We start from the raw sequence: 27,427 nt of genomic DNA, 5'->3' as shown, positions 1-27,427 counted from the left end.
TTCTACACATATATATTTAACAACTTTTAAAGTTTTCAGAATATTAATCAGATTTGATTTCTCTAAAACCTATCAACTTATTTTCAACTTCTGAAAACCAAATTGTTATTTTTGAATTCCATACAAATCTATGAACAACACTCATAAAGACATAAGACGAACAAGATCTACGTATATCATTCATAGAAGATACAAGCCGAACAAACGACGTACTAATTTCGAAATCATTTACTCGTTCCGTGCATTGTATTGTTTTGTGTTAAACGTAATATCTGTTTCTTTCAGGCGGTGCTGCAAATGGCACAATCGATGTTCCCTGCGCTGATGGCCCTGCTGTCTACCGCACTCAGCGGCGTTTTCGGACAAAACAACAGCCCCGTGATACGGGCGCGCGTTCGAGACCTATTGTTTGACGGCGTCCCCATCTGCCAGAACCCCGGCCTGTTCGGGGAGGTGGCATGCATCCAAATACGGGGCTTTGCTGATAACGTACAGAATATGGTGCTGCAAGAGGACGGATCACTAACTTTCACATTCCTCGCATACGTAAGTTCGTAATATTAATAAGCAAGCGAATAACTCCGCTGCCGCAGATTGTTAGCTTCTGTCGAGTCCCTATCTCGAGGCGGCATACTTTCAGACTTCGAGCAGGTATCGTGCAAACTTACCTATATTGATTGAATTCTCTGAAGTTATCCGACGGACTTACAACGCCTGACTTTAAAGCTAATGAACGGAGACGAAGAAAAGCGATACTTGTAAAAAGTTAAAATCGAGCTCAGTATCAGATTTATTATTTAATTAGTGATAATAGTAGTTGCTGTTCTACTGCTGGAAGGAGACCCTCCTTTTTAAGTGAAAGGTTTAGGTTATAATCCACCGTGCTGGCGAATTATTAATATTCGAATTGGTAGACTTCATTCACTCTTTGAGAAATTTACAAAACTTTAAAAATTTAGAGGTACGTGCCCGGGTCTTGAACCTTGAACGCATAGTATTCGTGGCCGAGTTTCTTAACTAGGCTATCACTGCTCGCTTAATCGGGGATGCTCATATTTTTAAAATTCCATATCATGCTTATAAAGCATAGTAAAAGTGAAAAATATTTATTTATATAAAGACATAATATATATCTGGAGGCACGGCAGTGCCCTGCTAAGTCGAGCAAAAAAGCTATATGTTAACACATTAATAAAAATATGAAACCCTTCACCGATTTCGAGGATTGACCTGCGCCCAACAGTGGGATGTAAATAGGGTCTAGTCCTTCTTCCTCTAAAAAATAATGAAAAATTAAAACCGAACCACGTAGAATGTCAACAGAAATACAATTTGGTGAATTAATTTTTCAAATGTAGAAATGTTGAACGTAATTCTTAGCTTGACATGTAAGGGTATATATTGGCCTTTCGGGGCCCTTCATGTGTCAGGGGCCCTGGGCATGAGCCCCCGTTCCGTTAAGGTAAAGATGGAATATACGGTGGCACAGAAATAGCTACACTATTAGAACTGAACCAATTATAAATTGTTTCGCTAGGAAGTTACGTGGTTCCGGAAGTGTCTATTTGAGTTTTCCGGAACTAACGGAATAATTTAAATAGACGTATCGTTAGTTTAGACTTCCCTACAGTATATTATCACACGGTATTACTCCATGTCTATTCTGAAAGGTTACACATAATTTACCCACACCATTCGTGCTCTCGCAGATAGTCGGATTTTAGACAAATGCTAACATTTATCTAACGAGTGTACAGTGATGTAACATTAATGATTTAAATGCAATACGATAATCATCATCATGCTGCACTCATCATCACTGCTGGGCACGGCTCTCCTCTCATAATGAGAAGGATTAGGCCATAGTCCAACGCGCTGGCCAAATGCATATTGGTAGACTTCACATAACTTTGAGATTTTTCTTTTTTTTTTATAAATCTCTTAGGTACGAGTATGCAGGTTTGTTCACGATGTTTTTCTTCACCGTTTAGCAAGTGATAATTAATTTCTACCAATACGCACTCGGCCAGAGCGGTGGACTACGGCCTAATCCTTCTCATTCTGAGAGGAGACCCGTGCCCAGCAGCGGGACAATAATGGCGTTATAGTAAAAACCGATTTTGCTTTACCTCAAAACACGTATGTGTAACTTGGAATGTTGAAACGCCAGGCAAGCGCTGTTGGAAATTCAGATTTCAGAAAAATATGCGTGAAAATGTGCGGAAAACTCCGTGTCGGCGGATGATGCAATTTAATTTTGCATATAAAATACTTCAGAACACCAACCTTTAAACATCCACATTTTACTAGAGTGTGTGATGTTAAACATATTCCGCTCGTACAGTTTCAATATATCATTCTATCTATGCCATGTGTTCATTGACCTATAAAATCGATACATCTTTAACCGACTTCAAAAAGGAGATTCTGGACTCGACCATTATATATGTATGTAAGTCGCCAAACTGATAGTCCGCTCTAAAGTTGTTGCGAGCAGGTATAGTCATACAATTTACTATGGCGACGCGATTCATTTCTATATTCAGAGCGGACTAGCAGTTTTGCGCCTTTGGACCTTCTTAGTTCTCAGGAGTGGCAACCTAATGTACCAAAACCCTGTAAAATTAAATAATCCTTCTATATTACCACCCTTGGAAATAAGTGTTCTAACGTTATCAAATAAGTATTGCTTTCAATTTGCCGTACCTTTCATAATATTACAGCGTACTCAGGGATTTAGGGATCCTCACTATGCTTTTCTGATCTTCAAAGTGCCAATGAATGCCAATGCATTTCATTATAAAACTAAACACTGAAATGTGAGCAAGTGCGAAAGAAGATCATCTTTGTCTGCAAAGTTGCAATTAAATACTTTGCGAATTGAAGCAGACGGTTGAGTCTCGCAATTTGAAAGCGATACTGTGCACAATTAGCGAAAAGAAAAATGTCCAACTTTTAATTGCATACTTTGATCCTTTAAGTTCAGTGATAAACGATCCTGAATAGTAGTTTGGATTTCAATAAATACGAACTTTAAGTTGCTATCTTTTACTTAGCTATTTTTAGGATTCCGTACCCAAAGGGTAAAAACGGGACCGTCCGTTGAGCCCGTCTGTCTGTCATGTTAAACGCTGCTGTGTCCTCGTTTGAAGAGTGTGGGAGACATACTTGTCCGAGGCGTTCCAGCTTAGTCTTCAGACGTAGCGGAGCATCTGTGGCCAACCTCAGGTAGAAATATCTTATCCTATCTGGTGTTGATTACAGATGTCCATTGGCGGCACTTATCAGGTGGACTGCATGCTCGTCTGCTACTCCTGTATTACATAAAAAAAGTTTTGGTTACAATCCATAACATTCTCATAATATTTAAGCTGTAACTATACCTAAGTATGTTTCTATGCCTCGTCCTTCCGACGTCTGTTGTAGCATATAATCGGATTAAATCCCAACGCAACATTTCAATAGCGTTGCGAGAGAAACTTCAAGTGATTTAGTAAGCTGCTTACTTGTAGCATCGTCTTGTTATTTTCTTATTTTATTGAGGATTATATATTTTACGCTGCATATTTTCTGATTTTTCACAAGCCGGTTCAAAAAAAACACCTCTTTCTACAAATAATGTCTGGAAGATGAATGTAACTTCAATTTTGCTGCATACGAATACATTTTGTTTAGTAAATATCGTTTTTAATATTTCTAACCATACATGTTATTTTGAGGAAACTGAATAAAATAAAACAAACAAAATAACGTTAACGAATATGGATGGATAGAATGCCGGCGAATGATAAAAGCGCAACAAAATTTACCGGTGTAGGAATCTAGTGTTCTTTTGCTTATTTTGCACCGCCGTAGTTGTTATTCGGCGGTGTATAGAAAGTTGCATATGGCGAGGAATAAAAGCCATAACTTCCCTTGTTAATCAACATTTTTACCTGGAGCAGCAAATTAATAACGAACCCAGAATATCTGCAACTTTTGGTCATATTCACTGTCATCTATATATAAAGGTCGGTTTTTTAAATACGGAAAATTACTTAAATAATGTAAAGCTTAGTTTTTATTTTCTTTTGTTGGTAGAATTGTTAATAGGTAGTGTAATTGACTTAGAGCACTGGTCATTACACCACTACCACATAGTGGGTTCAAGGTTTACACACGGCACACAAATATAGTAAAAATAATTAGCGGGTATTTAGTATACCATACTTCTTTAGCTTTAAAGAACTCCTTCCCTGCAGTCCCGTGACTAGAATAGGGCTACGGATCCCCTGCCTATCTTAAGAGGGGCTAAAAGGGACTTAAAGTGACTTCCGGAGTTGCGGGCGGCAAGAGCGGGAGCTCGATCCGTCCAGCAAGCAGCCCCGGGAAGGACGGCGATATATGTGGTCGCATACCGTCGTAAATACCAGTTGTGCGGGAGGAGCTTAACTTGCTCCCTCAGGACACAGCCTGATAGGGGGCATCGCGCTCGGCGGACTCCAGTTGTGTTCCGTCGGAGATCCCGGAGTTCTCCACGAAGCGCTAAGGTCGTCCACTTGGGGAGGTTTTAGTGCCATAAAAGTTCAGTAACTAGGGTTAGATAATTGAGGAGTAAGGGGCGATTATCCTATCACGCCTGTTTATACACGCACGCGCGTTCGAACCCCACACGTGACTACCTAGGTACCTATATCGTTTATTACGCCTATTCGTATGACTAGCATAGATACTGCACTGTTATCATTTTTAATTAATGCGATAAGTAGTAATCGAGTAACAATCTATTTTATTTATTAGAACTCTTCATGTCTAATAACGCGTGCCCTGATGTCGAAAAGCAGCACCACAGCCAACACAGCACGACAAAACAGGAGGAAATTAAACGTCATATTTAAACGCCGTCAAAGGTAGTGCAATTTCTGTTACATGAATATAAAATGGAGCGCCTCAAAGCCCTTCAAGAATATTACGTCTGCGCACGGCACAAGAGCCATAATTTTACCGCGAACCAACAACTCAACAAACTACTTAACTGATGGGTAATTAGCTCCGCGTCACCGCTTGCTCCAGACTGGATCCCATTTAGAATTGCATTTGAATAGCAATTCCTTCTTTGGATGCTTCTTTAGTTCTTTAAAACTCCTTGCAAGGCGTTTTGCCAATGGACAGAATTGAGGAGAATTTTAAAAGAAACATATTAAATAAATATTTTAAGTGTTAAAAAGTGTCAGCTTGCATAACTAATTCCACTATAAAACTGCATAATAGTAGCACTACATAATAATAGCACTGTTAGCTTGGTTGTAATAAAAGAAAATTCAACGCTGTTTGGAAAAACGCACACTTAATATTATATGTAAAAAACCGTATAAGTTGCTGACTAATAGGAATATTGATTATTTTCATTATTATGTGAGCTTCTTTCTTGCCTCAGATAAACAAACGCACAGACGAAACATTAAACTAATAATTCTGCAATTTTGAGCATAGGTTCTATCTATTTGTATATAGTCCCAGTAAATTAAGTGAATTGAATTATAGACTGAAATTTTGTGTTTAGTTTTCGGATAAAAATGCCGAAACGCTTATTTCACCTTTATTCAGAATTCTACTTCAATCTTTTTAGTTCACATTTATGATGACAAAGAAAGTCACTAGAAGAATTTGTATTACAATAATTTATTATAATAATTAGTGACCATTTGCTCGCATTAGGAAATTGTTTTTGTATTTATTATACTTAGGTATTAATACGATATTTTCAATCCTCTTAATTAGGAAGTTCGTGCAATAATCCGCCTGCATCGTGCATCTAATTTGATTCACTACTACTAGAATATAATTCCAGCTCTATACACTGATCTCTTTGACGCAGCCGAACGTTGACATGTATATTACGAGTATTTTACAGTCAAAGCTTATATTAACCGCGGTTCCTTTGAGCAACCCTGTTGCGGTCCTGGTCTGACTATTCGATAAGCACTAGATATATTTGTATCGTGTGTTCGCAAGTAGTCATGTGTATATTCTGGTTTGGGGAAACTTAGGGCAGCTCCACACTGTAACCCGAGCCAAGCCGAGGCCCCTGGGCACATAAGAATTCGGGGCCCTTGGGCCAACAAGATTTCATCGCCCCATTGAATAGGAACAACATAAAAAAATAAAAAAATCCGACCACGTTATAATTACTTATAGCCTAAAAAGTTCATAACAAACGATCAAAAATAAACTGTGTCAATAGTTCTAAATTTGTATGTTTAGAATCACACTTTGTTCTATACTTACAACAAAATGTCTCAAGCAACACAGCTTTTTTCTTATGGCGCACCTAAAGAATTATAACTTTAATAAACATATTATTATATTTGATTCGATGTATACCTAATGTACCTGTCGAGGAAGAGTAGATGTCAATTTTACGATGGTAGCTTATAGTCTTATTGTCAATAATACGATGGGTGCAGGCGCGTAACAATACTGTATGAGACAGAATGAGACTCGAGGATAATCTGTTGCATGGGGCCCTAAGAAATTTTCGTTCACGAATGCGTGCTTTAGTAATTGTGCTGGCGACCTTATTTTCCACTGATTTATAAGCATTTTTTTGGTCACTTTTGAGCTCGCAGCATCTTGTGCCCGGGGCCCCATCAGGCCGGGAGCCCCTTGGCATTTTGCCAGTCCTGCCACCCTGTAGTGACGCCACTAGATAAGTGGTTATCAAAATAGCGAACAAAATATACGCATACAAACAAAATATAATTCTTTAAACCATAAAAAAATGTTTCAACTTAATGACGTATTGGTCAGTTCGACAATTAGATTCAAAATGTTGATGCATTTACCAACTTATTGTTTCAAAAACCGACAGCTACTATGCTCGAGAAAGCGATAGGATTTGATATCAAAAACAAAGCGGTAGGCAGTCATTCAAGGACGCGATTGCATTGCCCGCGGCAATGGCCGACAGGGATATTCGCTATTGGGCTATTCTTCGTTGGGAGGACACGATACGGCACGGCAACGGTACTACAGACACAGTGTGTGAATAGACGTCACAAGGTTTTTAAATATAGAAGTATCAAACGAATAGTCCAAATATTAATTGTTACTGCCGCCATGAACATTTGTAATCAACCCTCGATAAGATTAGAATCCTACCTAAGGTCCGCCACAGATGCGTTGCTAGGGCTAAATTGAAACGCCTCGGATAAGTATGTCTTCCTCACTACATCCTTCAAACCGGAACACAGCAGCGTATAACACTGTTGTTATTAAGCCGAATTAGGTATTGCGGTAACTATCGCCGGAGTCGACCCACAAATGATTCTACCACCTTTGTAACGTCAAAATAAAAAAAAATATAACGATAGTGGTACAGGTACTATCTTTTTATATGTTTGTCTATGGGCAGCTCTGACAAACTGACAAAAGTGATACCAGTATCAGTGCGGTGTCATGTCGTCCTTATGAAGAATAGCCTAATGTCGTCTGCATTTTGACAGCCGTCCGTGGCTGAAGTGTGGACGCGCCGCTAGACATGCCTGTTTGAAATGGATTAGACCTGCCGTATACCAGTACGGCAATGACGACCTAATTGGAATCTAGCATGATTTTTTTATGTTTCGGTTAATACTAGCATGTACCCAAAACTTTGCATGCGTATTTAAATGATACAATTAGCCAAGTGAAAGTCGAACCCGCAACCGGAGGATGCCGGATATTAGTTTTTATTATCATGAAAGCTATAAAAGTCAATGAAACATTTTGTGAAGATCTCTTAGATATGCAGGTTTCCACATGATGTTTTCTTCACCATTAAAGCAGGTGACAATCAATTTCTAATAAACATAACTTTGAAAGCACAGGTTTGAAACGGAACCTTCTATCGAGAGGCCGACTTTCAGTCACTAGTCTATCACTGCCTAGTGAAACTGGTTACTGACTCCCAATTCCAATTAATTTAATTGCAGAAAGACAATAAGCCGAGCAACGAGTACGTAGCTCACAGGGGCCTGGAGGATCCGTTGGAGCTGGGCAAAATAATCACTTACAACAACGCATCGTATCTCAGTTACTGGGTGTACGACGAGGTGCCCGACGGGGATGACGAGCCGGGCATCTGTAACATGATCAACGGAACGGATTCGGGTATCTTCCCGCCCTTTGTCGACCGAGACAGATCTATATTCGCCATCAATACCGATATATGCAGGTAAGCCTTAATACTAATCTTATCTTATTCTTATACGACCGCGCGAGCAATACAGAGTAATGTGTTTATCAGCCTATGTATATATTATTGTGAGAAGGTACCTCTGTATGTTTGTTTTGTGGCGCTTTGGATACCAAAACAAGCCAAAATCAACAGTTACAGAAAATGGTTAATAAACTTATCAGTCTGCCATGCAGCGGGATCCTGGTTCGATCCCAGGATAAGCAGACTTTTAATTATGGCTTTAGATTTTCGATTTGGGTCTGCATGTCTGTTCTGCACTAACCGTGTGTCCAGAGGTGTGTGCCCGTGCCACCCAAGGGGACGTGGGGATATGTGTAGGACGCATTGTTTTTTAACCAACATGAAACAATTCATACAACAAGGTACGCCTTTGTGAAGTATGGAATGAACTTTTCCCACATATACGTTCTAAGCGTTATGAAATAAATGCACTGCGAGGAACAAAAGCGCTTCAAAGAGCCCTAATAGACTTCGGAGACAAAGCCGGCGACACCTTGGAAACTGCTCTATGTAATGTCGAACACATTTCAAATAGAATATTACAGCTTAACCTCATAATAAAATACTGTAGTATAACAAAAAGAAAGGGATTGAAAGCTTTTAACAAAGTCTTACATTTTCTATGTATATTTTTATCTATTTTCTTCTAGATTATTGCAAAATACTATAATCTACAGTATACAAATGTATACAAACAGAAAGTGCAAATTAATTAATGGTTTTACGCATTACGTCGTATTTCACATACGGGACATCCTAGACAAACAAATTTATGATTTTAAACTTAAATGTAAAATATGCAAAAATGACCGTAAAGTTGTAAACTTATTATTCAGCACAACACTAATACGCGTAACGTCGCTCTAATGAGCGTAGCCTTTGCTTCTCTATTATGCCGGGTGGATGGTGAAATGGCAAAATTAATCGGCTTTGTTACTTACCCTATGTCCGCTTGTCCACCGCCACCGTCACCGAACCGATACCGAGAACGAGATTATTTCGGGCCGATTTTAATATGACGTGACGGCGATAGTTTGTCCGCCGCGACCGATATCGCCGGTTTAGTTGGTTCCAGCTGTCACGCGTGTGACAGCAGTCTATAGACCAGTTCAAATGTGTTTTATATTGCCGGCACATCTGCCCGTAAAAATCTCGGTGCTGATCTAGCGGTCATGTCGATCTACTCGAAATATCGGCGGCAGGGATGACGGTGCTCGGGTGAAGGACGTGCGGTGGACAAGCGGCTATAGTAAATGTATATACCGCTACTTCGGCGCCGTCATCTCGTTCTCGGTATCGGTTCGGTGACGGTGGCAGTGGACAAACGACCTATCGATGCATTTGCCTGTGAGCTTGTCAACATGTAGACGTACTCAGCTTTAATTAGCAATAGCGGGATTCAGGGAGATGGATGACCATTGACTGTACAACCGACATACATGTGTTATAACATGCACTTGAATGCTTCTCGATAATGTAAACGTATATGTACGTCTCAGTCATGTGATACGACGTCCTAATATGGTGCTCTCAGGCAAATTTATGGGACTTGAAATGGGATTTGTAGGTATTACGTTAGAAGATAGGTTTACGATTTTTTTTAATTTGACCATTTGCTGCAACCTATTTTACAAGATTAGAAACAGGGCATTTTGTTTTCCCGAAGATCAGTTAAACTTTTTTATTGAAAATAAATCTTGAAAATGGCGGAGACTTATCTGCCAACTTATTTGATATTTTGGTTTGTGAAAGTCTCGAAGTCAATAAAACTTATGACACTCTAGTTTAGTTTTTTACAGCAATTTATCTTACAGGACTGGTACATTGAAAAATCCGACTTTCAAAAATTGCTGTCCTAGGAATCGTATCTGCTCTCCATAATCATTAGTGTGAAAGATCGAAATTTAAACGATTAGTTTATCAATATGTGCCTTCGGTATATTCCGTGATTTCTGAGGAAATATTAATAATTAAGATTACTGTATACAAATCTAATGAGAATTACGAATTAGTTGCCTACTCGTATTATTACTAAACTTCATCACCTCAACTTACGATATATTCTCAGGTCAGTGGAGTTGCGTTACCAGTACGATACGGAATACGAAGGCATCCCCGTCGTGAGGTATTCGGCGAACGAATGGTTCCTGGACAATGACGAGGGCTGCTTTTGTCTGAATGTGACGAAGGCGAGCGGACACAACCGAGAGAATGGGTGTCTACTCCGCGGCGCCGCCGAACTTTACAGTTGCGTAGGTAAGTACTGAGTGACATTTATTTTCATAAACTTGATTCATTTATAAAGGTAGTAGAAACCTAACAGCAGCTAAGCCCCGATGTGATCCAGTTTGAAGGGAGGTAAACTGGTAAGTACATATACATATCCGAGGCAATTTAGCCGTTGAGGAATCTAATTTTATGTGTGGTTCATCACAGATGTCAATGGGCCGCAGAAATTACCATCAAGTGGACTGCGCATACTTTTCTGCCACTTCAACATAAAACTTTAAAGCACTCCTAATTCACTGTTCACATCTCTGACAAGAAGGTTTCATACACCTGGGAGAGCGTTCATACCTTGTAAAAACGTAACTTTGAAACGTTTGTCTGAAAGTCTGAACGTATCGAGAAGCTTTGTGTGCTCTCGTAGTTATTGAAAGAAGAAGGATTAGTTTACAAATTAACGCTATTACTTTAAGAAAAGCATCCGAGCTCCGAGACGAGCGTTCATAGACATGACAGGAACTATCATAACTTGATGAGAAGAGCTCATTGTTTAATAAGTTTAATATCATAAATAGGAACAATGTAAAATGTACATATTTATGAGTAAGAGTAGTACGGGTAGGAGTCATGGGAAATTGACGGATAATGCATTTATTTTTTATTGAAGTAAAACTTCCTTACGCATGCTTGAGTTGGAGACTAAGATAGACCCAGGAGAAAGCGTTACGAAAACTGTCATCGGGCGAGGCGAACGGAAGTTCAGAAGGACATATATAATAATGAAGATAGACAGAGAGTGAGTTACGTTTCGTATATTTAAATAGTTGTAGAAAATTAATATACACATATAGATGGAGCTAAAGAAGTTTTACTTCAGTCGTGTGGTATGAAGAACACTATTTTTTTGTTCAATTTTTCTTTACTAATAAACGTAATATTTACGTTACTTAACTTACCTACGTCATTTTAAAACTCTTTCAAAATTATGACCAACTAGTTTTTGCCCGCGGCTTAGCCCGCATTTAGAAGAAAATAATATGACATAGTAACATACATAAAACTGAAAATTCGTACCTTCATTGGAATGACAGTGGCGCCATCTGGCGAAAATTGGTCGTACCAACCAGAGTTGGTTTCAGAAAACCTTCGTGGGCTCATGGAAAACAACTTTGCTAAAGATCATCACTTGATCAAATGCATAGTTTACGATTCAATCGTTACTAATATCGATTAAAACAATCGACTTTATGGTCCAAAAGATCGATTCTCCGATTAATCGATCTTAGATTGCCATCCCTAGTTCCCGTGGGCTTTCCGAGATAAAAACGATCATATGTCCTTTCTCGGGTCTCAGACTAACCATGAACAAAATTACATTAAAATCGGTTCAGTGGTTTAGGCGTGAAGAAGAGACAGACAGACAGACAGAGTTACTTTCGTATTTATAATATTAAGTAAGGATAACGATAAGAAATCCTATAACGTTGTAACGTCTATCAAATTACTATGGCGTATTATTGCATAATAATAATGAAATTTCTAGAGCGTTCAGGTAACAGAGAAAGGAAATTGTATTTAAAAGACTTTGTTTACAATATATATTACTTTTCAATGAGATTAAGAACGTCCTGCGGCCATAAAATGCTTTAACAAAAAGTAAATGAGACTTGCACAGCAAAAGGTCTTTGTCTACTTAATGTATGAATTAAATAAATGTACAAAGGGAAAGAGTTAATAAACAACGTAACTTATTTTCTAGGAAATTTATGTATGTTAAGTTTATAATGATTATGGACGAATTAGGGCTGCAGTCCTTATTTTGAATTGATAAAACTAAATGTCCAACTGGCTAAAATTATGGTACCTAGTCAAATTCAATAAATAATTATTTATAGCCATTTAAAATATGTACATTACTTGAAATTTTGGAAAACGTTTTTCTGGCAAATTTGGCTGGCAATAAACATTTATTCTCCTTGAAATACTAATTATTCCTTAAAAAATGATGATATAAATATTATTGACCTTGATATTTCTGATGCGGATTTCTATTATTGCGGATAACGGTTCCAGATTTGAATTTGGTTTAAATAGAAATCTAATAAAACAATGAACATTGTACCTCCAACCTCTCACCTCTACATTAGTATCAGACGCAAGGATGCCTAGCGCAGAAAGCATTACTTATTTATTTACTTAAGTGCTAAAGCTTTTACGGGAACCAAAATATACACTTTTAAATCACAAAACTAACACGTCACTGTCCAAGTCTATTACGCCAGGTGAATATATCATGGCGGACTGTGAGAATATTTTAACACAGATTAACGATTGCGCCTGGAAATCTCACACAATATGTGAATATTTTGCATGAAAAGTACTGTTTTTCAAAGCGTATAAATGTTTCAGCTCAAACGACTTGACGGATTTAAAGTTTTATTTAACATTGAAGGTGTAGTTAGATTCGTCTAATTTTAACCACAGGATATATTTTAAGCAGACGTTTTTCGTTGTAATAAAAGAACTGTAAAGGAACGGAATTAAAGAAACATTTTTTCTTTCACAGAACCATGCAATTTGTCAAAAACAATTTCTTGTAGCACATGTGTATCTTTACTAATTGCAGTTGGCACTGTTACCTATTAAGTTTTAGTGTTGGATTGGTACGGAATACTTGGTGCGCGAGTTTAACTCGTACTTAGCCGGATTTAATAGAAAATAAAAAATGTCGAATTGCTTTTAAACTGACGCCAACTAGAACAATTTTAATCTAAATAATAAGGTACGCTAACAGGCTTCGGAATCAAAATTTGAACGGCAGTAGGAACGAGCTCTCCTTTCGTCTTTTTCTTGTAACACAAGTCACTATCCCAAATTATCAGAATTAAAAGGTCGAGTTTCCTACCCATTAAAATGACGGGCTAGCGCATCTAGGGGGTCCGGTCTAGCGTTACTAGGTATGTTAGTACATGGTAAATAACTGTTTTGTTTGTTGGTGTTTTAATGACAGTGTTGTATTCAACAGTTAAAACTGGAATTGTGTGTTGTGAATTAATAATTCCGAGGATATAAGTTGGCAACTAAGTTCCCGCCGTTTTTGAAATGGTGAAACTTAATAGAAATATGAAAAATAGAATGTGCGATTTTTGGCACATCATCAATATCATCGACCCATTACTGTCACACTGCTGGGCAGGGGTCTCCTCTCTGAATGAGAAAGATTAGATCGTAGTCTACCGCTCTGGCCAAGTGCGAATGGGTAGACTTCTTATACCTACGATAACTTATTATTACGAGTTCTCAGGTTTCCTCACAACATTTTCCTTTACCCTAAAAACAAATTATAATTATTTTGCACATAACATTCGAATAGCCGACGGTGCGTGCCTAGGATTTCAACCTCGGATCTGTGGCCGCTAATTAACCACTGGGTCATCATTGTTTTTTGGCACGCAGATAGTATTTACAAATTAAATTATAACAAGCCAACAATTTACATGGTATTTATCTATTTACGAGTATGTCTTTGCTCAATTATCGGAACATTTGAATCATCCAAAAAAGAGTAAGCAAGTTAACTCACTAAAGCTTAGAAGACTCTTGTCCTATTTGTACCATTAGTGGCGGCTTCCGTCGGTCCGTGAGTACGGATTTATTCAGCTGGACGTAAGGGTAACCACTTACTGCTACAGTTAGAACAAAACTTTTCAAATTGCGGAAAATTTCGCTTGGTAAGTACTCAACTGTTATAAATATAAAATTGTAATTGTACAACAACATGGCTTAAATGTACAAACTTCATTTTTGTACATTTAAGCCATGTTTTGTATTACTAAATGAGCATTTTCTTGTGCAACACCATGTAACATCAATAACAATGCAGGCAGCCATAGCCTAGTGGTAGTGTTTGAAATTTAGCCTCTCAAGCGTAGGGTTTGAGGTTCAAATCGCACACGCACCTCTTTTTTTCAAGCATTTCAAAATCTCTATACGAAAACACAATATCGGAGATATGGACTTTATGGATGGTTCCATAAAGTCCATATCTCCGATATTGTGTTCACACCGCTTCAGCTTCTATCCTAAATTCTTATTCTAAGGGCGAAAGTTAGCTGACTGGATGGATTTATGTATGTACAGTACTACTAACCTTTTTTTTGCTGACGAGGGTGAAACCTTCAAAAGGTACCCGGTGCCGTGGGAGTGACGCAGGGTTATATGGGACTCTTACCACACTAAAACTCCCCGGTCTCCCCGTCCTCGGTGCTGTGTACAGGGATCCGGGATCTCCAAACGCAACCGGAGTCCTTTTAGCGCGTTGCTTCCCTACCGCCGTACATACCGCCGTCCTTCCCGGGCTTGCTGGCCGGGCGGTTCGAGCTCCCACTCTTGCCACCCGCAACCCCGGAAGCCCCCTTTTAGTCGCTTCTTACGATAGGCAGGGGATACCCTAGCCCTATTGTGGTCCCGAAACTACAGGGACAAATGCCCTAGCCCTTGAGAAAATACTGTTAAATTATAACATACAGTTAAGGGAACAATGTTAAGTTATAAGCTTGACCTCCCAAAGTTGTTTGAGTGAAGACAAAGAGTAAAAACTTCCGAATTATTTCCTGTAAAAGACCACGTCCGCCTGCTCTGTGAGGAAGCTCCAAAAAGTTTGTTTAGAGGTACCCACTGTAAACAGTTTGTCGTAAAACGAAACGTTTGGTAGATTTATTCGGAAATGCAAACACAAACTTAACTCTGAAGTTAATGCTTGTGATTTTACGACAGAAAAAATATGTAAAACAGGATACAATTAAATGATAGTTTAGCGAGTTGTTTCTCAATCTTTTTGATGGCACGAACCCTTATCTATAGATATACTAGCTAACCCGGCAAACGTTGTGTTGCCATATAAACAAAAAAAAATGTTAAGGCTGAACAACCCTTATCACTTACGGGTTTGAAAAATAGATAGAGTATTTGAAACTGCGATGGTAACGAAGTCTGTCGAATCCAATATGTAACATTCTAAAATCAACAACTTACGAATTAAAAATTAAATAAAAAAACCTTTTCCCACGGACTAAATTGTGAATCTAAACCATTCTCCAGTCCCCTTGAACACACACAACAAATTTCATCAAAATCAGTCCAGTCGTTTAGGAGGAGTTCAGTGACATACATACGCACATAAGAAACATATATATAAAGATTTCACGATCCCCACCGTTGCTGTTTCTATTCTGTATTTTATTATTTTACTAATATAAAATCAGTATTTTCGTAACAAGATTTCAGTTAAGTGCATAATGAAGTATCAAAACTTTTCGCAACTCCCTTATAAAGGCTTGGCCAGATCGCGAGGGGCCAGAGGTAGATCCGCAAATAGTGTTATCATCTTTATACCTCTCGCTATTAATATTGTACAGTTCATCGTCTTATTTACTTAATCATTCCTTACCGTGCCAGATTTTAAATAAAATTTGTAAAAAAATCATTTCTCCAAGTAGTGACTTACAACTTTGAGCGCTCGGTAAACTCACACAATTCGTAGGTAAATAAATAGCTTTTGATTTTTTAAATCGATTTGGATAACTAACCTAACTGAAAAATATTGCTATGTAGTTTTATATTATAATCGTGCAACATGAAAATCGTACAATACTAAAGGTAGAACCCTTTATAGTTCCGGGGGCACCACCGCACCTATTTCTGTCTGTTAACAGTAGTGTCAAGCGCTGTTGTGTTCTGGTTTGAAGGGTGTGGTAAGGGAGACGAACTTACGAGGCGTTGCAGCTTAATCCCACTGGGGTAGGGGTGCATATGTGGCCGATCCCAGGTAGGAATATCTAATCCTATCTAGATTTGATTACATTTTCAAGGGCGGCAGTAACCACTTACCGTCAGATGGACTGCTTGCAGTCCGTCTTGTGTTGTATATATAAAATGTAAAACACTACTGTTAAATATCTTCATAAGATGTAGGTACCTGGCGGCGACAAACGGAGCCTAATTCACAATTTTTCAGAAACCTTTGTGCCAGGCTAGTTCTATTAAGTAATAATGCATTTTAAAAGTAATTTCTCAAGAGGAAATAAAGGAAGCAAAAAAGTCACTACGACATCTTGTTTCATTTAATCGGAACTTACTTAGGAAAAATCGTAGTTATTATAAGTAATTTCCAATAAATAATGCTATGAATAGGGTCTAAGAAGTTACTTAATACACTGTTACACGTTGCAGTAATTATAACAAAATCGATCAATTACACTCAATTAAAAAACTCAACACAGTAAACAAAGAAGAGGAGGAAATTATCTACATGTTTTGCTAACAAGAGTTGCATCACTCGCTGATATCATGTTAGTAAAAAATGTAAACCTTTTTCTATATAGTTTTTGTAAATCATAGTGTACAGTCAGCTTTAAAAGAAATGAACAGATTAAGGTTTTAACATAGATTAGTAAAGATTGCTCACTCCTAACAAGAAAACGTAACCAGTTTTGACAATTGAAATAGTTGCGTAAAAAAGTTTTGCCACGTCTCGGTGCTAAAATGTCCCTAAAATATTTGAAATAATTATTTATTTATTATATAAATTACGCAGTATTCGTTATTTATTCGTAAATTTTGTCTAAAAATGTTTTAATTTGTCAAGAATTCAAAAAAAGAACTTACCAATAAGCCGTTTGTGGCTTCATTCAATTTCAAGGCGGCGAAGTATCTTTACTAATCTATGGGTTTTAAAAACACCTATACATCCAAGCGTTTATAAATAACTGAACACCCCAAAGTCATAATTAGATGAACACCAACGTTTCAGAAGTTGCTGAACGCCGTATTTAACACTTTCTACACTCACAGCCCCACACTAGGATTCACTGTGTCGTGGGTGCCATGGACACACACATCTGTGTGTGTATTTGTCTTTACAAATACACAAACACCCAGACCCAGAAACAGAAACCTAAATTCATCATTTAGATTTCTGCTTGGCTGGGGATCGAACCCAGGACACTCTGCGCGTCAGTCCGGTGTGGTGACCGCTCTGCCACGCGGGTCGTCAAATTGCAAAAATAACTAACGTCACTAATATGATACTCACTGTCAAGCTACTTTTGACACCGTAGTATTCATCTACTTTTGAATCTTTACGACGTTAATCTAATTATGGTCCTATTTGTGTTCCGCTACTTATGAACACTTGGGTCTATAGGTATTTTTGTAAACCATAATATGTTAATGTAGTTTTGGAGCTGACTGTACATTAAAGTTCACTATACCAACCCGTCTATTCACTAGTCAGAATGAGTAATTTCCAACAGAAAATATCAAAATGGTTTAAATATAAAAGAGCTCTAACAGAATTTTATAGTAGCTGTAACCACAGGTTGTAACCCTTTTATACTTTTTTTCGTGGAAACAAATGATACCTAGCGTGGGGAAGGGTACTACTAACACCCCATTTTGCTCCAATGTAGATTAGTGAAGTAAAGATAGTTTTTTTTCTGACTATTCCATAAAAATCGGATATTCCCCGTCCGTGAACAAAGAATCCCGCTTTTGTGAAGCTTTGTAGGCCTCAGACCTCTCCTATTTATGTGACCCATTCCCGCCAGTGGGATAGAGGATACGCAATCAAAGTCTAATATAAATATCTACATCTATATGAATTATAGGTCAGTCTTAGATCTTACGAGAATTTCCAGTATCTACTCGTGCACTGTAAGGAATGTGCAAGTGAAATGAATTTATAAATACTTCCGACGTCAGAGAGCATAACCCACTTGGCGACCAGTCAGCCACGACCTCTCTTTTATCCACTTTGCACCGTGCCGTGATCACGAAAAATCTATGCAAATAAATAAAATGAAAATGTTTGTTTGTGCCTACTGTTAAAATATCAGCTTTTACCAAATTAATACAAATATAGGGTATATCGTATTTGTACCCAACAAACAATTAGTAAAAATGTTTGTCTGATTATTGTGGCTAGCCTCCCAAAAGATTGAATCGTGTTTAACGGCAATTTTGTCGGCAGTTAGCTGGTGCTCAAAAATAAAACCTATGAAATTTTCAGGGTACATTTTGAATTTCACTGTTTTGTTCTATTTTAGTATTTGAGCCAGTAACTTCTTAACTAAACAATAACACTTTCATTTATATCATGGTTGCACAGACTTATTAAGACTAGGGGCCACTCGGGCAAATCATGAACTGATGGCGGGCCGGCCGCCAGAAGTGGCACTGCATAGTGCTTACAATCTTTTTTATATTTGGCTCAAATTTACTCGCTTGCTCACACCGCGCTAGAAAATTCTTGATTTCTCCACTATTTTGTACTTTATATAAAGGCGGCAAGCGATGTTACTTGACATAGCATTTTTGGGCGCTAGATTCAAATAGCGCGCGCGCGAGATTCAAATTACTTTTCGAACATATATTTTTTTGGTTTTATTCTGGAATAGAATTCAATTATTTTTCGAATGTACGAGAGTATTATTTTTGCTGTTACCAGCAGGCCGCATGTGGTCCGCGGGCCGCGGTCTGTGTATCCATGATTTATATCATATTATGTCTATCTGGGAATGGAACTAAAATCTCTGGCAAGTCGGCCTGATATGTAGAGCATGTGTGATATGTAGAGTATGTGCCACGAGGGTAGGCTTGTATATACGCATTACGCAACATGAGATTATTCTTATTATCTATGTACACATTTACATATTACATACTCGTTAAATGTAGTGAATGTATTAAATTGAAACTGAATTTAACATAATAATCCCAGCATTATTAAAATAAACGGGAAACGGAATTAATTGCGTTCCAGCTATCGCAACATGATACTCGTATTCAGTTTTGGTTATTTCAAACAAAATGCTCCGATCAATTATAATGAAACACGGGCGAAACAAAGAACAGACCACCCACAACCACCCTCGCCTCCCCTAGTCAATGCACAGTCGGAAATGAAGCGAATATTATGACTGATGCATTTATCCATGTAAATTTGCGGAAGCTCTCGCTAAAATAAATCTGATTCGTTTACAAACCTTTCCCGACTTAAACTAAATGAATTAATTGTTTATCTGTGCTTTGAATTTATGAATAATTGCCATTTTCCACCAGACATCAACCAACTACTTTCCCAGCACTGGGCACGGACGTAGAATGTGTCGGATTAGGCTGAGTCCACCGCGCTGGCCAAGTGCGTATTGGTAGACTTCTACTTGAGATTAGTATTCAGGCGCTCAGGTTTACGATGCTTTCCTTCAGCATTAAAGCAATCGAGTAATATTTAAAAAAAAATGTGAGCCGTCACGGGACGCCTGGCAGATGTGAAACATCGACATTATTTTGTAAAAGTAATATGCAGAAAACAACATATTGTGATAGGAACTAAATATGTCATAATGATAAAATAAAATATTACGATTTTTTTCTAGATAACGATGACTATTTATTGAATAAACATTTATTTTCATTAAATAAAAAAAATTACGAATTTATTTCAAATCGTGACTACTTAATTCGTTTAATCAGTGACTTCGGTAATAGTTATTGCGCATGGCGACGCGTCGCCACACCGTACACACTACTGCATATAGACTGTATATATATACCATCGTATAGCGTGGTGACGCGTCGCCACGGCATGCGTCGCCGCGCCAGAAATCGGTTTTACGTGCGGCTATAGATGTTTCACATCAAAAATCAGATGTAAGTACCTGGGATTCGAACTTCGGGCCCCTCGACTGAGAGGCCGCGGTTCAATCACTCGGCAATCTCTGGTCTGCTATTGTAAAGTACTGTATTGTAATTTAATAAAAACGATTATGATTTTGATAAAACGTAACTACTGACGATCAGCTATAATCATAAACTTATAATTCTAAATTAGATAATACAACAGTGGCACAAATAACATTTGTCCACTTAGTGACTGTAATATCTGTTCCCCTATTGCGGGCGGCCCCATTGTTAACAAAATTGCAGTGCATATTCCATACCTAGACTAAATAATTATAGTTTCGAGGATACTGACTATTGATACGGTATAAGGGTCAAGACACACGGAAGCGTTCCGTAACACTGATTTTGGCGATGCGACACCGCAACGCCTTTATATGTGCCGGCCCTAAATCAACGAAGTTAAATAATGAAAAGCCCCACTAAAATCATCTACACTAAAATCCCCTGTATCGTGAGCACTTTGGACGCACACAAAGACGAATACACATACATCCTGAACAGATAATTCAGAATTCAAAAGTCATCATTCAGACGTTTGTCTGGCCCAGGATCGAACGCGGAACCCGTTTGTAAGTGAGACTGGTATGGTGACCACTCCGCCACGCAAACAACACCTTTAATTCTTAATATATTTTCAACTGCACCAATCTAACCCTTAGATAATATCTAAGACCTAACCCTATCTAATTGAGACCTAAGCCCAGCGTTGCTCACGTAATATATTATGCGTCGGCGGATCAACGGGTCTTCATTAAGAGTGCAATTAGACATGTCAGATTATTCAAAAACAATCTTAGATATCACAATATTACACATTGGTTTAGTACATTTAGTCTTGTTTCAAATGTCCACAGATTCATACAATTCAACATAATTATTTATCAAAATATAATTAGTAAGTACACACATACATACATTGCATTGAATTGCAAGCAGTGATAGCCTAGTGGATAAGAAACTCGGCCTCTTGATAGAGGGTCCGAGGTTCAAATCACTCCTCTGATTTTTCAAAATTATGTGCGTATTAGAAATTAATTATAACTTGCTTAAACGGCGAAGGAAAACATCATAAGGGAACTTGCATACCTGAGAAACTTATAAAAAAATTGCATTGAATTCTAGTCCTACATTAGTCGACAATGAAAGACAATCTCACTATTGAATAGAGCAAGTTAGAATTAGATGTTCGATATTCCATGGTGCACGCTATATATGTATGATGACCAGTGGGATAAAAGAGTAAAGCATCGGATATAATCACTAAGTCTCTTGTACGAACGAAAGCGGTCGTCCTATGCCGCGGCGTGACTTCGCCGCTTGGCGCAGGGTCTACGGGCCTCGAGGGATCCCTCCTTACCCGGGCAATCTCCTCAGTGGGTTCTAAGTCTCTTGTATTTTTTTTTATTTATACCTAACGATGGTGCAGATGAGTTACCTGATGGAAAGCAGTACCGTCGCCGATGGACATTTGCAACACCAGAGGAGTCGGCAACGCATCGCCGGCTTATATACGAGTATATTTAGAAAGGTAACCACATGCAACCGACAGTGAACATATAGCGACATATATACATATACGACAGTTCCTGTCGCGTGGCGACGACAGTGTCGGCCCACTGTCGCTCGTGTATAATCTGCCTAAAATCAGAAAGTTGTAACATATCATTTTCCTAAGCTATAACTAACGTAATTGGTCCTTAGTACTAAATTGTATCGCTTTAAATATTCTTAGCGACAATAATAAATGTAAAGATGGGTACTAACCAAGCCGATTCGTATGTAACAAATATAGAAGCGAAAACGTTCAGGAGAGAATTATAGGATGCACGCCTATAACTCATTGTTCATTCACGGCAAGGTAAGGATTTTCAAGCAATATTGAATTCTGTACCATAAAGGCCACCGCACTAGCCAAGTGCGGATACGTGGTAAATGTTGTACACTTCGCACATCGTAGGGAACGATTTTATTTATCTCTCGGGCATGTAGGTTTCTTCGCGATGTTTTCCTTCATGATGAAAGCAAGTGATAATTAATTTTAAATATATGTAACTAGCTTTTACCGCGACTTAGCTAGAAATCAGAGGTTTTAGCTATCCCTTAGGAACGATACTTATTTTCGGATAAATTATACCCTATATCAATCTTCACACCCGTGACAATGTGTGTACAAAATTTCATGACAGTTATATATCAGTTATATAGCTAAGTGTGGCAAACAAACCAATTCACATTCGCATTATTAGTAGTTGGCAAGTATGCCAGGTATTCGAACAACGAGCCCTCCGCAAGTCAGGAACCATCTTAATGTAGACACCATAGATTAGTAAAGATACTTCGCCGCCTTGAAATTGAATGAAGCCACAAACTGCTTATTTTAGTAAGTTCTTTTTTGAATCCTTGACAAATAAAAACATTTTAGAGAAAATTTACGAATAAACAACTAATTTACGTAATAATTACGTAATTTTCGTAATAAATAAATAATTATTTCAAATATTTTAGGGACATTTTAGCACGGAGACGTGGCAAAACTTTTTTACGCAACTATTTCAATTCTCAAAACTGGGTACATTTTCTTGTTAGGAGTGAGTAATCTTTACTAATCTATGGTAGACACCCTATTAAAATATCGTTTCAGGACATTAACTCTTTTAAAAAGTTTTCGCTATATAATTATCCATCAGCCCTAGGAAACCCTTTGCATGTTGCAATCCTATAATTATGGCATATGCATGATTACATGCATCAACGAATATCACACTTCGTATTAGTAATTGAATATTGAATAGTATTGATTATTGTTTCATTATTTGTATTAGAGCAGCTTGTAATTGAATTTATGCAAATAGTTTATTATCAGTCCAAACCTTTGAAACATGATACTGTTGATGAAACTTTTATTCTCTTTGAGTATTGAGTGTCCAATTAACGGCAGCCTGCGTAATCGAGTTGACTGCACAAGTGTATTGTTTGATTAGGGTTCCGTATCCAAAGGTAAAAACGGAATTATTTTATTAAGCTTCCACTGTCGGCACGTCTGTCACAAGTTTCTTTCTCTTGAACCGTGATAGACAATTGAAAATTTTACAGAGTATGTATAACTGACACTATTGTATAAAAAAATAGAAATGAAAAAAAGCTTGAATACACCTAAATGACGTCGCCATGCAAGAAACCACTTTTTTCACTTTATGTATTGAATCGTAATAGGCGGACAGTTAAAATTTTCACAATGTATTAAATTTTATAGCTGCTGCTACAAAAAATGGAACTCTCCGTGGGCGAGTTCGACTCCCACTTGGTCATTTTGAAGTTATACTTCTTTTGGAGCGATTGGGAATATGATGATGATGGCGATTTTTTACAAAATCAACAACTAAAAGCGCCATCATAAAATTGGCTAAAAATGTTGCAAAATTGCGAAAAACGCTACCATAAGAGTAATTTTAAATGTTTTTTAATTAAATAAAAGACACAAGACGGCACGGTGCGGTTCAAACCATTTTGTATTTTTTAAACGAAGCTTTTATTTAATCTTCAATGTATGTAGTGTAGTTCGGGTCAAATCTTGCAAGTCAGTATATTTGACCAACTTCTTGATATCTGATTGAGCTGAAATTTGCTGCTGATGAGGATGCAAGTTTGCCATAGTCTCCCCGCAAAAAAACAACGTACACCCTTCAATATTGGGTTCGTTTGATTTGTTTTGACAAGGAATCTAGACCTAGAGGGTGTCATGATGGTGGAGTTCGAAGCTGGCCATAGGAACTCTGTAATTAAATGATACAACCCCGTCAAATGTAATAGTTGTAATCACAATTAACCAGCCATTGCGAATTGCATAAAATTATTCTCATTTAAGTATGTACAACAAAGCTTGTTTATAAAAATATATTTAAATTTCCATTTTATTTGGGTATATTTAAATTGGAAATGAGAATTTCATATGTTGTAAATGTCTTTTTTATGAAATTTACGAAGCAAACGATCCTGCTGCCCCCGGAGTAGTAGACATTGCTGCCCTATAAATTGATTGAAGTCCTTGAAGTAGCATCATTGTGTCTCTTGGGACTAAATTGGAAAAACTTTATTTAGTATAATATGGGAGTTGAGTATAAACTTTATTTAGTATAGTATGGCAAGTATGCAGTCCACCAAATGGTAAATGGCATCTGCAGCCCATTGGCTTCTGATAAGATTAGATTCCTACCTGAGGTCGGCCACAGATGCGCCGCTGCCGACTAAGCTGGAATGCCTCGGGACAGTATACATCTCCTTTACGACACCCTTCAAACTAGAACGGAGCAGCGCTTAACACTGCTGTTATTAGGCAATACCTATTTGTGTTAAGTTATAGAAAAACTAGTCGCGTGTGAAAAGATAGGATATTAGTGGCGCGCATGTGGGATGCGCGCGAGGAATGAGAGAGGGATTAAGTCACTTTTTTGCATGCTCGTCTGTTACTCTTATTTCATAAAAAAAATTATAAAACTCCATGCAACACTTCGGTGAACTGTTACCTAATTGCACTGTTTTAAAAAAATAATCCTCGTGGCGGCCGTGAAAATCAACGAATCCGGAACAAACTCGGTCCAACTTTCAGAATGTTTGGACTAATTTGCAAAGTTTCGTGACAATTGTGTGTGGCATAACTAGCGTGTGGATTTTTTATGCAACTTTCGTCGCCACTGGGTATTTGTAACTAACTCAACATAGAATTTTTTTTTTATGTGAAATAGATTTCAGACGCGCTTAGGAATAAATTATTGTGACTAAGTTACAATAAGGTGACCTTATTTAAGGACCTGTTTCTTGTCACGCGGGCGCTGGTCTACGCCCGCCGGTTTTTATGTCTCTACGACAGGATGCGGACCCGATATGGACGCGGTCAATAGATACCTATATGACAGGATAATGCACTATCATCTTCTTCTTCTTCCTTGCCTTCTCCCTTTATTTGGGGCGGCCCTCCTCGTTCTTATGCGCCAGGATGCTCTATCCTGGGTTGTCTGTGTATTCAGCTGAGCTCGTTCCATATCTGTGGCATATCTCTATCCCATACCACCTGGCCAGCGGTCTTACTTTGTCCTTTGTTTTGTCTGGGATTTCTAATGCTTTTCTGACAGCGCACTTTTCGTCCCCCCTCATCACATGTCCAAACCATTTTAAACGGCGCTCCACCAACTTTCCGCAACTGAAGCAACTTTAAAGGAACCCCTGATGTACTCGATGCGAACTTTATCGAGTTTTGTCACTCCAGCTGCCCATATTAACATCTTCATCTCATTTGTGCTCCTCTATTGATTGTGTTTTCTTGATGGCCCAGCATTCGGAGCCATACATTATGGCATCTAATTGCCGTTTAGTCTACAACTTTACTGTTTAATTTTATGGACATTCGATTATCACATACTTAGTACTCCTGTAGGACTACCATGAGTTTACAAAAGTATTACTCGCTAGCGACTGCGTAAAATAAATGTATGAAAAATTGTACAGTGCCTCTGGTGGTTACTCGTAGAACTAAAATCCGTAGTGACGTAACTCGATACGTAAAAAACCTATCGAAATCAAATCGCTAGCGAATGTCATTATGATCTATTGCCATACAAATTCGGTCCCATGAGTCATTAATTTGACAGACGTTGTTTTTTGTTTCAAGAAATACCGTAACGATAGTAGTTATGTTATTCACTAGCAAAATGACAATAGTTTTCTATTTACCATTTCTATAGTGGCGTTTCTATGCCAACTCATGGTAATGCTACTGTTAGCGTTCTCCATTTCGATCACGCTCCGTTTATTTTATGTATCATATCTGTGTCTATATCGAAAATGCACTATCATATCAAATAATAATCATTTCACTACTTATAAATTTCAGTCGAAACACTTACTCAGTCAAAAATATTTTTAACTGAATAAAACAGGCATAATTATTTTTCAAATTTATGTAACGCCGCCACGGACGTAGCTATAGGCATGTTCGTTTCCCTTTGCCGGATTTATTTGAAGCTGTATATTTCAATATTTTACATTCAATACGAACCGGGAGGGCTTATCCTGAAGCTGCTGAAAACGTTTGACGCGTTCGTTTTAACGTTGCAGTCCATTTTAACTATCTCGACAATCTTTATTCGTGATAACGTGCATTTATAGTGATTGGGCAGCAAACTAGTTGGTTTCACTACGGAAATTCTCACAGCGAGGAGTTTGGCTACTTTACGCTGCAGATAGGGGTTAGTAGACAGCAGGTACGGATAGTTTCTAAACGATGTTAGATGTTTTCAAACCCCCATAAGGATTGCTATTTAAAGGAAAAAATCGAGACCGACAGCTTAAAGTATCTTCGGAAACATAGAAGTGCGCATTAGCCACTAGTGCCCACCCATCCAACGTTTCTTTTCTTAGATAAGTAAGTTTAGAACTAGATAAGTCGCAGGGCTATACGCGTTTCGTAAAGTGATATTTTTTATAATAATTTCAAAATTTGACAACCGGCTTATTAATAAATTTACCTATGTACCTATCTATATTGCACGGTCATTTTTACCGCGTACGTGCAAAATGTGGAATGAACTTCCTCCTGAGGTATTCCCTCAGGACTATGACATGGGGCTCTTCAAGATGGGTGTAAAAAGAGCTCTCCTTCAAAGCCGGCGATGCATTGGCGACTCCTCTGGTGTTGCAAATGTCCATAGGCGACGGTGACTGATTTCCATCAGGTAGCCCGTCTGCCTTATCATTAGGTTAAATATAAAAAAATAAAAAAACTTCCATGAGATTAATACTTATGTCCTATTTATAGAACAAAAGTCGTGAGAATTTCAATGTCTGTGTGTCATTGTAATTTATTCCTTTGTTTCCTGGCTTACGATACAAATTTTAAATAATGCACATAGTCCATTAGAATGTTAGGTACATTTGGGTTGCAATTAAATCAATCAGGTAAAAATAACGACAAGTATTCTTATAAAATGTCACTAGATCACTTCAATATGTCTAGCTTGGATACTCGGAGAGATGCGTCGGATCTTATCTTCTTATACAAATTAGTAAATTCTCAGATACATTGTCCGCGTCTTCTCTCTAAGCTCTCCTTTAGGATACCCTAATAGATTCAACTCTTCGTACCTCCCCATTGTAAAACTAAATTAGGATCAAACTCTCCTATTGCAAGACTGTCAATACTCTATAATAAGCGTAGTTAATCCACGGACACCGACATTAATAATA

General features: G+C 38.0%; 1 protein-coding gene across 1 annotated transcript in view; it reads left to right on the top strand.

The window, feature by feature from the left end:
• The window catches only part of Snmp2 (sensory neuron membrane protein 2), a 112,680-nt gene that overhangs the window by 29,928 nt on the left and 55,325 nt on the right, over positions 1-27,427 (top strand). The window contains exons 4-6 of the mRNA XM_073075119.1: positions 286-546; positions 7,953-8,194; positions 10,287-10,474. Coding sequence (XP_072931220.1) covers positions 286-546; positions 7,953-8,194; positions 10,287-10,474 — 691 coding nt within the window. The remainder of the gene's footprint in view (positions 1-285; positions 547-7,952; positions 8,195-10,286; positions 10,475-27,427) is intronic.

The sequence above is a fragment of the Epargyreus clarus genome, unplaced genomic scaffold (assembly GCF_041222505.1).
Source record: "Epargyreus clarus isolate Ecla_fem2 unplaced genomic scaffold, WU_Ecla_fem_2.2 ptg000007l, whole genome shotgun sequence".
NCBI classification, from domain to species: Eukaryota; Metazoa; Arthropoda; class Insecta; order Lepidoptera; family Hesperiidae; genus Epargyreus; species Epargyreus clarus.
The sequence above is the reverse complement of the archived record's forward strand: the minus strand, read 5'-3'. Positions and strand labels throughout refer to the sequence as shown.